This window comes from Epinephelus lanceolatus, chromosome 5, assembly GCF_041903045.1.
Source record: "Epinephelus lanceolatus isolate andai-2023 chromosome 5, ASM4190304v1, whole genome shotgun sequence".
Taxonomy (NCBI): Eukaryota; Metazoa; Chordata; class Actinopteri; order Perciformes; family Serranidae; genus Epinephelus; species Epinephelus lanceolatus.
Window position 1 is genome coordinate 26,887,345 of NC_135738.1, and position 15,174 is coordinate 26,902,518.

General features: G+C 40.1%; 1 protein-coding gene across 7 annotated transcripts in view; it reads right to left on the reverse strand.

The window, feature by feature from the left end:
* magi2b (membrane associated guanylate kinase, WW and PDZ domain containing 2b) overlaps positions 1 to 1,735 on the reverse strand; it is a 107,358-nt gene extending 105,623 nt beyond the window's left edge. For all 7 annotated transcript variants that reach the window (XM_033634985.2, XM_078167990.1, XM_033634986.2 and 4 more), the window contains exon 1: positions 1,284 to 1,735. In XM_033634985.2, coding sequence (XP_033490876.2) covers positions 1,284 to 1,581 — 298 coding nt within the window. In that variant the 5' untranslated portion in view covers positions 1,582 to 1,735. The remainder of the gene's footprint in view (positions 1 to 1,283) is intronic.
* Positions 1,736 to 15,174: the final 13,439 nt, after the last annotated feature.

Sequence of the window (15,174 nt, forward strand, 5' to 3'; positions counted from 1 at the left end):
CACAGCGTCAGCAGCTCTAACTCAATAATCAATCACATTGACGCAACCCACAGAAACACTGAGATTGAGAGCGAGCAGTCAGGCGAGGAGTGTGAAGACAAATCCTCTGTGAGCAAACTTGGCAATGTCAAAAAATAAAAAAACTGCCTTGATTTTTTTTTTTTTTTTTGCTGTACTCATGTCCCAGAAACAAGCCACTGTAATGCTCATTTCATGGCTGAGAACGCAGCCCTCTTAGCCACTTATAAGGACTTAAACCAAGCCTCAGAGGGTGTGATGATAACTATCTCCTCCGCTGTTCCTTCAATCCAATGTTCTAGTCGTATAGAGACCCTGTCTGCTTTTACGCTGGCTGACAGAAGCAGGTCACTCAGTCAACACTGTTGCTATAAATCCACTGCCATGCTCGGAAACATTCAAACAAGCCTTCAGCTTCAGAGGACACAATAATCACACACAGCACTGCAGGGGCTGACAATAACAAAACACTCAGAAGCTCCTCAAAGCATGACTGGAAGAGACCTGCACAATTATTTTCCACTTCTGAGCTCAGGAACATTTCATAAACAAAATATGTTTGTGAAAGTGTGTGTGTGAAATTTGGGGGCGGGAGTTAAAGCAAACCACTATAGAGCTGATCAATATGAAAGCAGGCTCAACAGTAATTAGGCTACTCAGGTTTAATTTTTCATCAGTGCGTAATTACACTGCAATAACAGTGATAGTGAGGACTGGCAGCCAGCAGCTTGTCTGTGTGTGTGTATGTGTGTGTGTGTGTGTGTGTGTGTCTGTCTGTCTGTCTGCTCAGACTGAACAGCAGCAAAGAGGAAAAACATTTCATCCACGGCGCAGGCCTGTTTGGTGAAACGAGCCCTGTCCTCGACCAAAATAAGGAGAAAACCGCAGGCTGTGGCATGACGCCTAAACGGACACACCCCCTCCAGGCTGTGGCATCGAACCAATGACACTGTGATAAACAAACGGCGGCGGCTCCCGGCTGCCATATAATCATTATAGTTACTGATCCTGCTGGACTGAACCCATCATTACGGCACGTAATTACATTTCACCAACAAACAGGCCCTGCGCGTGGCTCTGCGCTTTGTCCACCTAAACACACGGCTTCCCCCTTCAGTGCAGACTGACAGATGACTGCACAAATGACATCTTAATCAAAGCAGCGACACACACAAACACAGCACACACACATACGCACGCCTCCCCGCCTCTTAAATCCGCGCGGCGGTGCGCTCCTGGCCCCTCTCGTGTTTACCGTATCTCACCTTGCTTGACACATTTGAGGCGGACCGGGTCTTTGCAGTGTTTAATCACGGCCAGCACGTCCCGGGTGGTGAGCCCGGCCACTGGCATGTTGTTGACCTCCAGCAGCAGCTCATCCTGGGCCAGTTTGCCGCTCTGGATCAGTCCCTTCCCCTGCTTCACCTCGCCGAAGTAGGGGAACTGGCCGTTCTCCGCGCCCCCCTTCAACTCGAACCCCAGCTCCCCTTCCTTCCCCCGGGTTATCACCGCTTCGTGGACTTTGTTGGTCCAGTGGTTTTTCTTCTTGAGGCTCTTAGACATCGTTAGGGCGAGTTAATCACCGCGGGCTGGCCCATACAAAAGCCTCCTACCGTCTCATCCCTGCCTTTGTGCGACCGGCTGCAGCTTCACAGCGCCCGTGGCTCCATCATCACCGGTGCACGCCAGGCGCAGTGTCCGCTCGGCGAGCCGCGCAGTCGGGCAGAGGGCTGCAGTACAGCACGGCGGCGGATGAAATAATTATTACTCTGTCAGACACACAGACGCAAGAGACAGATACTGGCGGATGACCCGGATGTGAAGCCTGAAGGAGGGGAGAGATGAATGGTTCTGGTTCGGCGTAAAAGGATGGAGAGGAGGGGAAATAACACAGGAGGCGCTTCACTCCCACTACACTGCCAGGGGCGCTTCCTCAGGCTCACTGTGATCACACACAGGCGGTGACATGTAGGAGGAACATTAGTTTACACATTACATACGAACCTCATCTCACCTTGTATGATCTACCTGCATGCATGTTTGTAATTTACGGAAATAAAATAGCTTTAAGACTTACTTTTTTTTTAATATATACTTTTGCTTAGTCCTAGCATGCCCCATCTTATCTAATATATGCATTTTTTATAGAGAGTTTATGAGAGTAATACCTTTCAGATAATATGAATCATGCACTGCAGATTTTTACATATCCAAAGCTGGATTACTAACAGGGCTAAATGGTCAACTGCCCGGGGCCCCAGACACCTTAGGGAGCCCAAAGGCTCCAGGTTCAGTTTGTGGTAGCCTAATTACTTTAAATTGAAGGTTGCAAGTTTGTTGTTAAAACTGCATGGACCACTTAGGCCGTTATAAACTCAAATGATATAGGAGGCTTAAGGCAACACTGAAATTACTACTTAAAGTCCCATCTTGTAGAAGGTCCCCTAGTTAAAATCTTAAAGCCTTTTAATATTTCAGTTTTCATTTACATTGTGTATTCTGCTAAATAAATTAGAAGACAATACATACACATGAACTTCTGACTCCTACATGAAATTCAGATGTGCCCATCCTCCTTTATGGCTCACTACATATAGGGCACATTACTTCCTGCACTGGTACTAAATGTTCATGAAATATAAATCATGAGTTGAATATTTAGAGATACTGTACTACGCAAAGAGTGGAGGAAATGGGGGTCAAATGGGGCCAACTCAGGCAGCTTGCTTGCTAATGTTGTTAGCATCTGACTTCAGTACAACACAGCGAGATTAGCTTAGTCTCTAGCCTTGCCAACACGGATATCTAAAGGCCCAGACATCAAAGAGCTAGTGATGATTATCACAATTCTTGGCCAAAAAGCTACCCTGAATTCTACACTACAGCAAATAGCCAGTTAGCATGTGCGTTCTGCCCCTGCATGAGAAGAAATAACTCTCTGTACCAGCAGGCGGCAGTAGGCTGTGTTCGTTATTCAAAAAGGGAAACTGGAAGACTGACAAGATGGATTCAAGACACTTAGCCTGTTAGCACTTTGATAACACAGCCTGAATTTGAAAGAACAAGGGATATTTACTGTGCACCAGCGAACAATACCACAAAAAATAAGAACCATTTCTGCCTAAAGGCTCAGTGGCTAAAAAAATAATCACAGCCTCTTAACTTAACTAGAGAAAATTATAAGAAAAGTATCAAAAAACTAGGGAAAGATGTCCAAAAAATAATATTTATTATAGATTTTAATTTTACATTTAAAATTATGTTCCAGGGGTTAGGTTTATTTGAGGTTACAGTTTCTTTTATTGAAGCCATTTTTTCATTTATAGTTCATAAATTAAATGTGTAACAACAAAAGTATGGTTCTGTACAAAATATCAGACCTACATGCATAAGCCTGTGCACAAGTACTGTTCAGGTCTGCATATTCTTTGTATACGTTTTTTTGTTTATGCTGATATGTGTTTCTCAAAAACTACTAAATAAACATAAAAATAATAAATATGTTTAGGATTTTTTTGCTCTTTTCACTTTTAGCACTACTTATTTGATTTGTTTTTAACTATTCTTTTTTGCTGATTTTTCAGTAATTGCCTTTAAACTTTTTTTCTAATGTCTTGCTTGTTATTGGGCTATTTCTTCTTTTCGTGTTTTGAAAGAAAGAAATCAAGCCGATTTGCTCAGGTTTCAGATGGTTAACCATTTGTTTACTGTCCTCAATTCTGTTTCTCTTCTTGTGCACTGAGCTGATCTGCCAATCGGAGTGACACTCACCGACGGGCGCCACTATCTCTGACAGCAATTCAGCGTGCTAAATTGGTCAAACAGCAGGGAACCAGGGGCCATCAAGAGCCAACTCCCGCCAATGGTGCCGGACACACTGCAAAAACTGGGGCAACAGAAGCTGACCAATGGCCTGACATTGAGCGATGGCTGACCGTCGGCCCAGTGTGTCAGCACCCTAATGCGTTAGCTAACATGCTAGCTTCAGTTAAGCACATAAAATATCATGTGCACATCCATGCCAGTTGAGTTTTTACATAATTAAAATGTGACTTTCACGTAACTTTACTTAAAAGTGCTCTGATGCTTTACTGGACAAGTGTCAGTGTGGTTTGCTGCAGGCTGGAGAAACAGGTGTCAAGTGCAGTGTTGCCAGAACTCGACCACTTTCTTTAAAAAAATTCCCCAAAACATTAAAACCTCACAATATATTACATATACTCCACAAAATGTTGCAACAAAAACAGCTTGTAAAAATGTGATTTGTCCTTGATTCAGTTATCCTCATGGAGATTTCAATAGCGAAGTCTTTTACTCTGTGATTTCTGGGCCTGATCTGACAAGTCATGATATGACCTGATCTGGCCCCTATCGTCCTCTCACTAATTCGTCCAGGTCCATCTATGCTTGCAGGAGAGCCACGGTACATTTTTGCCCTGAGGCCTCTCTATAGTGGGCTAATCCAGCCCTGTGTGTACCTCTGCATGTTAGGTCTTTTCACTGTGTCTTGACACGTGCAGCACCAGCAGCTCTATCAGTCCTGTTTACAGAAGTATCCTTGCTCACATGCATGACAAGCTCCTGAAACTCTAATGGTTAGCTCACCTTTACTCCTCTGTGGTCACGAATCACTGGTCTGTTATAAATGTAAGACAGGAGTAGTCTACCTCAATTCATCATCTCACGTCAACATGAAACAGGCTGTGTGAGCAGTCAGTGAGTTAGGAAATAGTGCAATAATTCAGAGAGTTGAAATGTGAGGGGAAAAAGAAGCAACATCAAACATCTGCACGTCTGGTTTTAAATTTGACCTGTTTAAGATGGTCACCATTACATAATTGCTCTGATGACATAGATCCAAGTCCAACAGGAAATGACAAATCCTTTTGTTGCCATTACTTTTTCATGGCTGCATGACTTTCTGAAGCGGGTGAAGTAAAGTTTCATTCAATATTTAACACAAAAGTCAAGAGCTGCAGAAATCTACTGAGGATGACTGTCCCTCTTACTGCCACTCTCAGCAGTGCCTCTGTGAGTGTGTGTGAGTCTTTTAAGGACATGCATGTGCTTCTGTAATGTTTGTATCCTCCCTACAAAACAACATTACTGTACACAACCCCTTGTGCATTTGCAAACAGTAAATAATATATGAAGAGTGGTGGATTCACTTCGACTGTCCCTTTACTTACTTCACTGTCTTGGCATTTAGGTCAAAGTGTGCACTCTGGTCACAGCAGATGCTTTCGACACTAATGCTAAGCAGATGATGATGATGCAGACTAGATGGTTATTAAAGACGAACCACCACGGTGCAGAAAGAGTATTGGTACAGTCCAGAAAACTGGCTGGATTAACAGATTATACCCTCAGAGGGGAAATGAATCCCTGCTTTGATTTATTTGAGCCTCTGCTGGCGGATGTCAGAACTGCAGCTTTAAGAGGCCTCGACTGAGAACTACAGGTCAGGGCTGAGAGATCATGTGCAGGGGACAGTGGGGTCAGTTGTGACGTTGTTGTATTGACATGAAATAACCTCCCATTACTCACAGATTACTTGAACCGCAATGAAAATAGTTTGATCCCTGAACAGATAAAGGTGTCTGCTAACAGTTTATCAAGTCTTTTAGAGCCTAACCCAAACATGAGAGGCACAACTTTGTAAAATGTAAAAGGAGTGCATTTTTTCCACATTTCCCTGGTATGGATGTGATAGAGGGTAGGGTCAGTAAGGACACCTTATTCTGGAATAAAAAAAACTATATCATTTAAATTGAAAGCAAAAAAAGTAGTTTAAAGTTGAACATTTTGTATTTACAATGTCACATGTTCACACATTTCTTTAAGAAAAACAACAACATTTGTAAAATTATTATATTTTCATGAGAGACTGAGATATGGTGTTTGGCTGACTTTCATGTCTTCATTTCAGTGGGATCTATTAGCTCAATGTTTTTACCATGAGCTACATGCAAGGGTATAGGTTTAATTTAAACCTTGGAAAGGGCGCATATGAAAAGGGAAGTTTTGGGGTTCCTCTGCCCGAAATTTTTGAGTGTCTGGTGAATGTTTATGCACCAATTTGTGTCTTTTCTTCCTAAATTTAGGGCGTAAATGTCTTTAATTTTGTTGAAATGAAAGTCCTCTGCAACTTCATGTTTTTATTGGGGGGGAAAATGCACATGCTAAATACCGAAGGGGACATGTCCTCTGTGTTCCCCCCGAAATCTACGCCCATGGCTACATGTAGCCTATGGGTTTATGTAGGCTGTATTTTTTTGCAAAAAAAAGTAAATGACAACAAAATGAGAGCTAAAAAGGTTTGAACTCTGCACATTCAAAATATGCAGGGGGGTTGAAATGCAAGTCTGTATGACGTTCATGTAATAAAACTTCACTTAGTGACTTCACAGCGGGTCTCATTCGATTAGGAAAAACCTTTGTCTTGTTTATTTGTCTACCTTTTGTCAATTTCTAACAAGGTAGAAACAATAAACAGTACGGTCCCAACCATGGGTGGATTATGAGACGATTGGCCCCTGGGCACAGATATGTGAAGAGCCTTACCATCTCTCCCACACAGAAGCAACACACACAGACTCTCTGATGGATTTGCATTTCTTTGTAGATGTTGTCATGTTGTTGTTGTTTTTTGTGGTTCTGGGTCTTTTTGTACTCATTTGGGTCTCTTTGAGATAATTTTGTGTCCTGTTGAGGCAATCTTTGTCAGTCATTTTGTCTGGCCTTATAGTCATTTTGTGACTCCTTGTGGTTGTTTTTTTGTCTCTCTGTAGTTGTTTTGTGTCTGATTGTGGTTGTTGTGCCCATTTCTATAGTCATTTTTATCTCCTTGAGGTCTTTTTGTGTCTCTTTGTGCTTATTTTGAGTCTCTTCCTGGTTGCTCTGTGTTAATTTGACATCTGACATTTTGCATGTGAAGGCCAAGGGGCCCCCTGACACTCTGGGCCCCTGAGCCTGTGCCCAGTAGGCCCGTTCAGTAATCCATCTGTCCTTAGGAGAGCAGACACATTTTGGACTTCTGTGCTTGCTCCCAGCAATAATTCACACTAACACTAACTGAAATCAGCTTTCCAACTATATGTTTTTTGTATGTTACATAACTAAAAACAGTGTGGTAGAAGAACAAAAAACAAGAGAGCCCCAGATTTAGTTGCATGCTGCAGATTTTCTGTAATGTGAGGAACAGTCAGAAGGTCTCCACTTTGAGGTTGAAAGTGAAGAGCATTTGGCTGAGAATGAGCATGGTGAATGACATCAGCACAGTTGCTTTCTAACCTGCTAAAAAGGCACTATCCCAACCGACCCCACTCTCCTCTGCTATTAAGGACTGAGACTCTGCAGGTTTTTCACTCCAACACCTGCGCATGTAAATTACTGCTGCACTGAATCATGAAATCAGATGACGCTTCCTTCAAATAGATTTTTTTTTTGGTAACATAAATGGTGTTTTTGTGTGTACAGGACACTAAATTCTTATCTTGTGCTCATCTATCTATATCTGGATCAGAGTATTTCACTGTTTTGGACCTTCCTTTGTAAAGAGGAATGCGATAGAAGAACAGAAAGAAAAGCCATCAGCTGTCGAAGCTTTGAGCTGGAGCGTCTAAATTTGGAGTCACTTCAAGCAACTCGTTGCCACTCAGAGATTTTTTTTCTCTTGACAGAATACAGTACAGCAGAAGCTCTCAGTGTCTTTGGAGCCACTCACATGTGGACACAGGCTCAGTAATGGGAGGTGGCGTGCTTACATGAGCTCCTAACAGCATTGTAATGACGTCCTGTGGTCTGGGTGTCATTGTGGTGTGTGGGGAGACAAACAGCTTCGAAAACAAAGCATTATGTATCAGTTATTTTCCCGAAAAGGCTGCAAAACCTCCATCAGATCTCTCACTTTGTGCCAGAATATTAATGATCCAAATAAAACAGTTATATTAGGTGTGATTGTGCACACCATAGGCATCCATAGAGGCTTCCTCAGACTGTCTGTGAATATATTTGTGACTGTGTCTGTGCACACTGGGTGGGGGGGAGGAAGAAGAAAGAAAAGGATATTACTTTATATCATCTTTATATCATCATTATAGACAGAAAGTAATGAGCATCCTAAAGCAGACTGCCAACAACAGAAGGCAAAAATACAATAACACGAGGCAGTCTGTGCACTCAGAGGGGGAATTTCAATAGAGCTTATATGGATTTAGCTCCCTGCCTCCCTCATTGACTCTCTGCTTTGTGCATTTGCTGTTAGGGAAGAAATGCACACTAAGTTGTTTTTATTGCTCGTCAAAGACGGAGGGGGAGTGGGGTCACCTTCACACAGACACCAATACACTTTAAACAGGGTGAACCGCCTCCTCCCGTCTTTATCATCTTTATTTTACCCACAGATGTGCCAGAGCCTTAAACACACTGCAGACAAACATATTAACCATCATCTAATGTCTACTGAGACAGTAACAATGTTTGGAAGACATTTTAAACTTTAAAATCAAAAAGACAGCACACAGTGGCAGCGTGGAGAGACCCAGGGGTGTGCTGGACTGGAGCAGCAGTTAAAAATCAGTCTCAAACATGCTCCCCCTCACCCACACACACGCGCGCACACACACACAAATGCAACACACATAGAGAATAAGTTAATTAGACTGAATGGCTTTAGGGAATTGGCAACTAAATCACGTTGGCTTTTTCTCCAAGCTCACAATGAGATTTAATTAGGTAGTGAAACTTGTGATGGCAGAGTACACCTGTAGAAAGTTGAGACTGACTCCAAACCACACAGACTCCCTCACCAGAGCCTGACTGGAAAATAACCTGATGTCAGGTGATGTTAACTCATCACAGACATACCTGGGTATCAGTGTATGTGTCGGCCGATAAGTAACAAGGAATTGAAGTAGAGAAATGCAGAAGATGCGTCTGAGGAAATTTAGAAGCACTGACATCATTACTTTGTCCACCAGAGAGCATGTTTATTTTTCAGCTGTAAAATGTCCTGCTCAGTAGATATCGTGGTTACATAAGGAACCGAGTCCCTATTTCTGCTGTAATGGTGTGATGCAGTGATTTCGGACACAGCGCTTGACTGTGGTGACCAGGCCCCAAGGTAGTGTGCCAAACTTTGAAGCTACTGTGACTGTGACACTTTTCCACATAGACTTACACCACAAAGAGTCATCTATAAATCAGTGGATACATTTCTATAAGCGTCACAGCCCCGACAAAATGACCGAATTATTTAAGTCACTACCTGGATTTTATTCATTCTGTCTGATAATATTTTGAAAGTCTATCAGAGCCTCACAATTAAATCATTTAATCACCATTCAAGTTAGCAGAGTGCTAAACTGACTGTAGCCGGCTCAGTTACCTGCTCAGCAAACAAAGTCTCGAGTGTGGCTGCTCTACAAGCCCCATGTTGCTGGAGATCCTAGTAATTATACACCCAGGAAGTCAACAATTTCAGCTTCAATTGCCACTGAGCAACTTTCATAGGAATGAGTGCCCCACCTCCAACATTGCATTGATTTTCTTTAAATACATCCATGGTGGTGATGCCTTGCAGACAGCTTGTCAGTCAGAGCGGTTAAATGTGTGTAACTTAAAGCCTTCTTCTGAGTAGATGACCTGCGCTACCTCCTGAGCCACAGCCATGGGTATCTATTGACTCACTTTTGGAGCCAGCCTCCAGTGGCCATTTGAGGAACTGCATGTTTTTTGGGAAATTCTGGGAAATAGCCAGCCTGAACCCATACAAGGGCAAGAGGGAATCTACAGCACCACTAAAGCTTGCTGACTAACCTGTATATCTAATCTGTTTAATCCAAACAAAACCCAAACTATATAAATCTGGTGTACATGGATGCCATGTACCAGACTGTTTCTTGGTGTGGCACAGTAACCTGGAGTCTTATTGTTTTTATCTTCCATAGTGTTGCTAGGCGGATTTTGTTACCTCTGGACAGAGCTAGGCTAGTTGTTTCCCCCTGTTTCCAGTCTTTGTGCTAAACAAAGCTAACTCACAGCAAGAAAACCCATGAACGTGCTGCCCAAAATGTTGCATTAGTCCTTTTACCCTTTAATTTCCACACCAAGAAAAAAACAATGGAGAATATTTGTCTTTGCTTTTATTCCTCTACATATTTGGGCCAATATTAACAAAAATCAATTCATTTATTTATTCATTTTTACCTGACCTCATAGTTTTTTAAATGCAGACCTCTGTCAAATGATTGAGATGTCCCTTCATGGTAATTGCAAAACAGAATAAAAGAAATTGGCACAACATGTTCTGTTATGATGCTAGTAATATTTTAGTATACCAACATATATCAATTTGTTACCATGGAATTAGTAGTAAATCAGCACTAGTATTACTAAACTACTAATTTATTCTAGACAATTATCATTACAGTACTTACAGGACTCAAAAATTGTGAAAAATCATACTGATATAATGGAATAATATTAAATATATGATATTAACATTAGTTAATATTCATCTTTTTTTAAACTCATAAAAATTCTTAATCCATTATTTTAGTATCACTACCTTTACCATAAAATGACAATTCAACCATTTGGTTGTGCATGGCTTTAGACAGTATAAAATCATACACATAAATTTATTTCAGCATATATGTATTAGACAACATTGAATGTATTATTTAACAACGATGAATGACAGGATTTTTTTTATTTTTTTATTTTTTTTGCTGAATATAGTCAGTTTTAATTAGATTAGCTTCATCACATTTGCCATAAGGCCAAATGAACTGTCTAGTAGAGCATGTTTTCAAAAAATTATCCGAATCTTATTAGACTTTTATTTTTGTATAAAGTTACATAAATCTGTTTAGTAAGAACTCTGAAACTCTAACATGTTGTATAAAAAATCCCACCACACACAGCCCTCATGTCTGGAGGGACTTTGTTTGTTACCTACTTCCTGTAGGAGGTGAACGAAAAAGGGGCACTATTTAAAGACACGGCGACATCTAGTGGATTTTTCTTGCATAACATACTTGAACCAAATGGTAGAGATGGCTCACTCATGTTGAGTTAAGTTAAACATATTTTTAATCAAGATATGGTGACTGAAAATGTGCTCTACCAAACTACTGGCATTAAAGGATTAAAGGATCCTTAATTAAAAAATTATGTTACATGTTTATGTAAAGAATATATACAGATGAAGAGTTTTTTTGATCTCCCAAACATCAATATCGGCCTCAGGCTATAATCAGTGCCTATATGTACACATTATTATCACATAAAACACATAACTTATAAATGCTATCTCCTCTGGTCTCCTCAGATGTTAACTCTTTTAAGTGTCAGATATGGAGTCGATTAATCCACGCATCAAATAAATGAGCTGGTTATCACACACAGTTTTCAAAGAGCGTCTTTAAACAAGACATACGGTTTGAATTGGATTCCTTTTTGCTTTGACTGTCTGGTCAGCTGCAGTCTGCCATGACGTACTGTTTGATCACAATCATTAGCATCATCATCCTCCTCTCTTTCCTCTTTCCTCAACTACACCTTGGTTTTGAAGAAGCTTCATATCCACACTCTTTGATCTCCCTGGGAGGGCTTTGGGGATTAGCTAAATGACTCTGCAGTTAGCTTTTAAATCGCACAATGTCTCCCAAAAATAGTGTCCTCTCAGCTAATGCCTGATCATTGTGCTTGAGCGGTGATGGCTTAGCTAAGACTGCAAGACAGGAGTCAGCCCTGGCACCGCTGTGACCCATTTGTGGGATGTTAGTTGCCATCATCGTGGTGTGTTCATGAGATATATATAAATAGGAAATGGAATAGGACAGTTGTTCTGATAATCCTATCACTATCTCTAAACTAATTCCTTTAACGGTTGATCGGCTCATGAATACTGGAAAGGATTCTGGGCCACAGTTCTTGCTTTAAATCACCACAGCTTGGAAGAAAATCACTCTCTCATTCTCGTTCAGGATTAATTAGTCCTAATCTTGGGGCGTTTCCAATGGAGATTTTATATAAAAGACCAATACATCTTTGTCAGGAACAATCTGTGTTAATTATATTAAAACTGGTGATTAGATTTTCCTCAGTTGTCTCCTTTATGACCATAAAGGAGCCATCAGTCTCAGTCGTGCAGTTACACGATGTGGCCACTAGAGGGAACTGTTTACTGTTAGTTTTAGTTCATTTAAGGATAAACATTAAAGTATCTCCCCACTAAAAATATGGTCACTGTGTTGAATGAGTTTATGTACAGAGTTTTAGATTAGAAGGCTGTTTTCACATTACCTGCAGAGAAACTTCCCTCCTCCTGCACATGAATGTGAAAACAGCCTTCTAGTCTAAGTTTCTGTGTGATCACTTTACAAATACTTGTCCCTACAAGATGATTTTATGACATCACACTCGTCTAGAAACCAGTTGTGCACTTTTCAGTGAAGAAGGAGACATCTTGTGAATAGCACTTAAACCTTAATAAAAAATAAAGCATATTTGCATATTCACAGGTTCTGCACTTGGCAGACAGGAGGAGTGTCTTTTCTTTTAGGAATATATAAGTAGTTTGTTGAACTTATTTGTCTTATATCATATACATATCAGAAGCAGTGGTGGGACCTAGTCATTGTTTTGCAAGACACAAGTAAGTCTCAAGTCTTTGCACTCAAGTCCCAAGTTTTAAACTTTTGAGTTTCTAGTCCTAAACAAGTTATAATGCACTCTTAACTACATGTATCACTGTTTCACTAACAGAGTAATAATATATAAAATATACAAAAATAATTTATGCTTTTTAAAATTTGTTTTTATTTATTAAAAAAGTTTGGAATTTTCAACCTGCATGTTTTACAGACTGCTTATTTTTGTTGACCACCGCATAATTTTTGTACACAAATGAAATTATCCTTGGTATTATTTTTTCAAACTGGTGTTCACTAAGGTAATGTTAGTTGTGCTTGATGCTTCAGACAAAGTGGATCCCCCTGGGGATTACAGTAAATGTCACCTTGCTGGTAATTAATAGTGATTAATTAATGTTATTTTATTTGGGAAATGAGGGAATATGAATCAATCACACTTTAAAAATACTTTTTAACCTTTGGGCTTGGGGGAAAGTAAAATACTTTTAACATGTCTGAAAAAGACCTTTAAGATTTTTTATAGATGTATTCACAAACTTTCACAAACTCACCAAAAACTGAGACAAAGGCCTTCAGTGAAGCTTCACCCAAACTGTGAAAATGAACACCTTTGAATCTGAGTAGAGCAACATCAATTCATCGAAACATTATAGTACATTTTTAACAAATGTAACTTTTAAATCTATTATCATATCTCTATAATCATCAATAAGAAGATGTGAGACAATCAAATTAAGTTTTCACAAGTGATTTAAGAGGAAGTAACCATGTTGTAGGCCAGAACTGTTCATTAACCTGACCATTACTTTCTTTATTAATCATTTTGTCCAGCGGAAAACACATATTCGTGAAAAATGTACCCCACAGCTGAGTGTGACGTCCAACCAACAGTTTAAACCCCAAATATATAAAATTAACAAACACACAAAACAGAAAAAATTATAAATTCTCACACTGGATAAGCTGGAGCCAGTGACTTTTTTTTTTTTTTTTTTTGCTGATTTCAACTATTAATTGATCATGAAAACAGTTGGCATTTAAAAGGATTTTTTTACAACTTGGACCCTATTCCCATATCAGCATGTTTTTGTGTCGAAGTGACTAATTGGAGCAACAGTTTTTGAAACTGGTCCAGTACTGGGCAGAAGAGGCAACAATATAATTCCTGCGGGCAACTGAGTATCATCATTGTACCTCCACTAAAACTGCTTGTTTTTGCCACAGACAGGTTCAGGTTGTTATTATATGTGCCTGACAACATTATTTAATAACCCCTACAGAGACAGGCCTCTTTGTTGAAGACGCAGATCCTTTTTCATTAACCAGAGACAGACCCGAAATCACTACTGCCAATCCCCCCAGGCTCCATTTAAATAGACAGTAAGTTTACCATTGTAATATACACATCATCCAAAGTCATGAGAGACAAAACGAAACTCATGAAAACCATCTTGGTTTGTCTCTCTTCTGCTCCAACAACCACCAACTCTGGTTTGGTTGAAATAAACCTTTAATTAACCCAGGTAGATGTGAAAATATTCTGGCTTTATACATCCTAAAATGTCAATTTATTTAAATAGTCTGGTAGGATTAACCCAAATGCTTCAAAGCTTCAATCCTTGCCATTGTAATCAATATCCAAATCAGTATTCAAATGCTTACATTTTGTTTTGTTTTAACCACCCATATGATGGAGACAACTGAAAAAGGTGGCAAATGACACAAATGAACCCAGTGTTCTCAGCGCAGTCATCGACCCCTGCTTCAAGCATTAAATTGACAGTCTAATGAGGAGAGGAACAGGTGAGATGATTAGCAGATGGTTAGTGAGGTACTTGCTTTGCATTAAGTGGTGAGGTCCGGGCCATGGTGTTCCGAGTTATTAATAACTTATAGAAACATTGCTTGCAATAGTCCACTTTCCGCCTTCTTCTCCTTCTCTCTCTATCACACACACAGTGGTGCTAAGTCCTACTAAAGTTGGCCCTCCCCGATCCCGTTGAAGCTTCAAATATTTGCGGCTAATTGTTACTGAAGTTTCAAAGCCCCTGAAATGGTATATGAGAAAGCCCTTGAATCTGGTGAGGTTGGCAATGGCGATTTCGGGGCTGCTTCTGGTTAAACAAACAGGATTTTACTCTTAAATTAAAATGTCTATCACTGTAGGGATCCTTTCCATTAGTTGTCAGACACTTACACAATCTGAGCCTTTCTGTGTAATATTAAGTACTGTTTTAAAAGTTGTTTGATGGTGCTAAGTCGTCCACAGGGTTCACACTGCAGCCTGTTTTGCTGCTGCAGTCTCCCTAAATACTGGACCAATTTCAAAAAGTGTCTGTGTCGATTACTTAAATGCAAAAACTTGTAAAATTTGGGCCCAAGTTGAAAAATACAGACGTTTTAACTGATTACTTGATCAACACAAAAACCTCTGTTTCCTTTTTGTGTTCTCAGTGATTAACATTAAAATATTGCTCCATCAGTCAAATGTTTT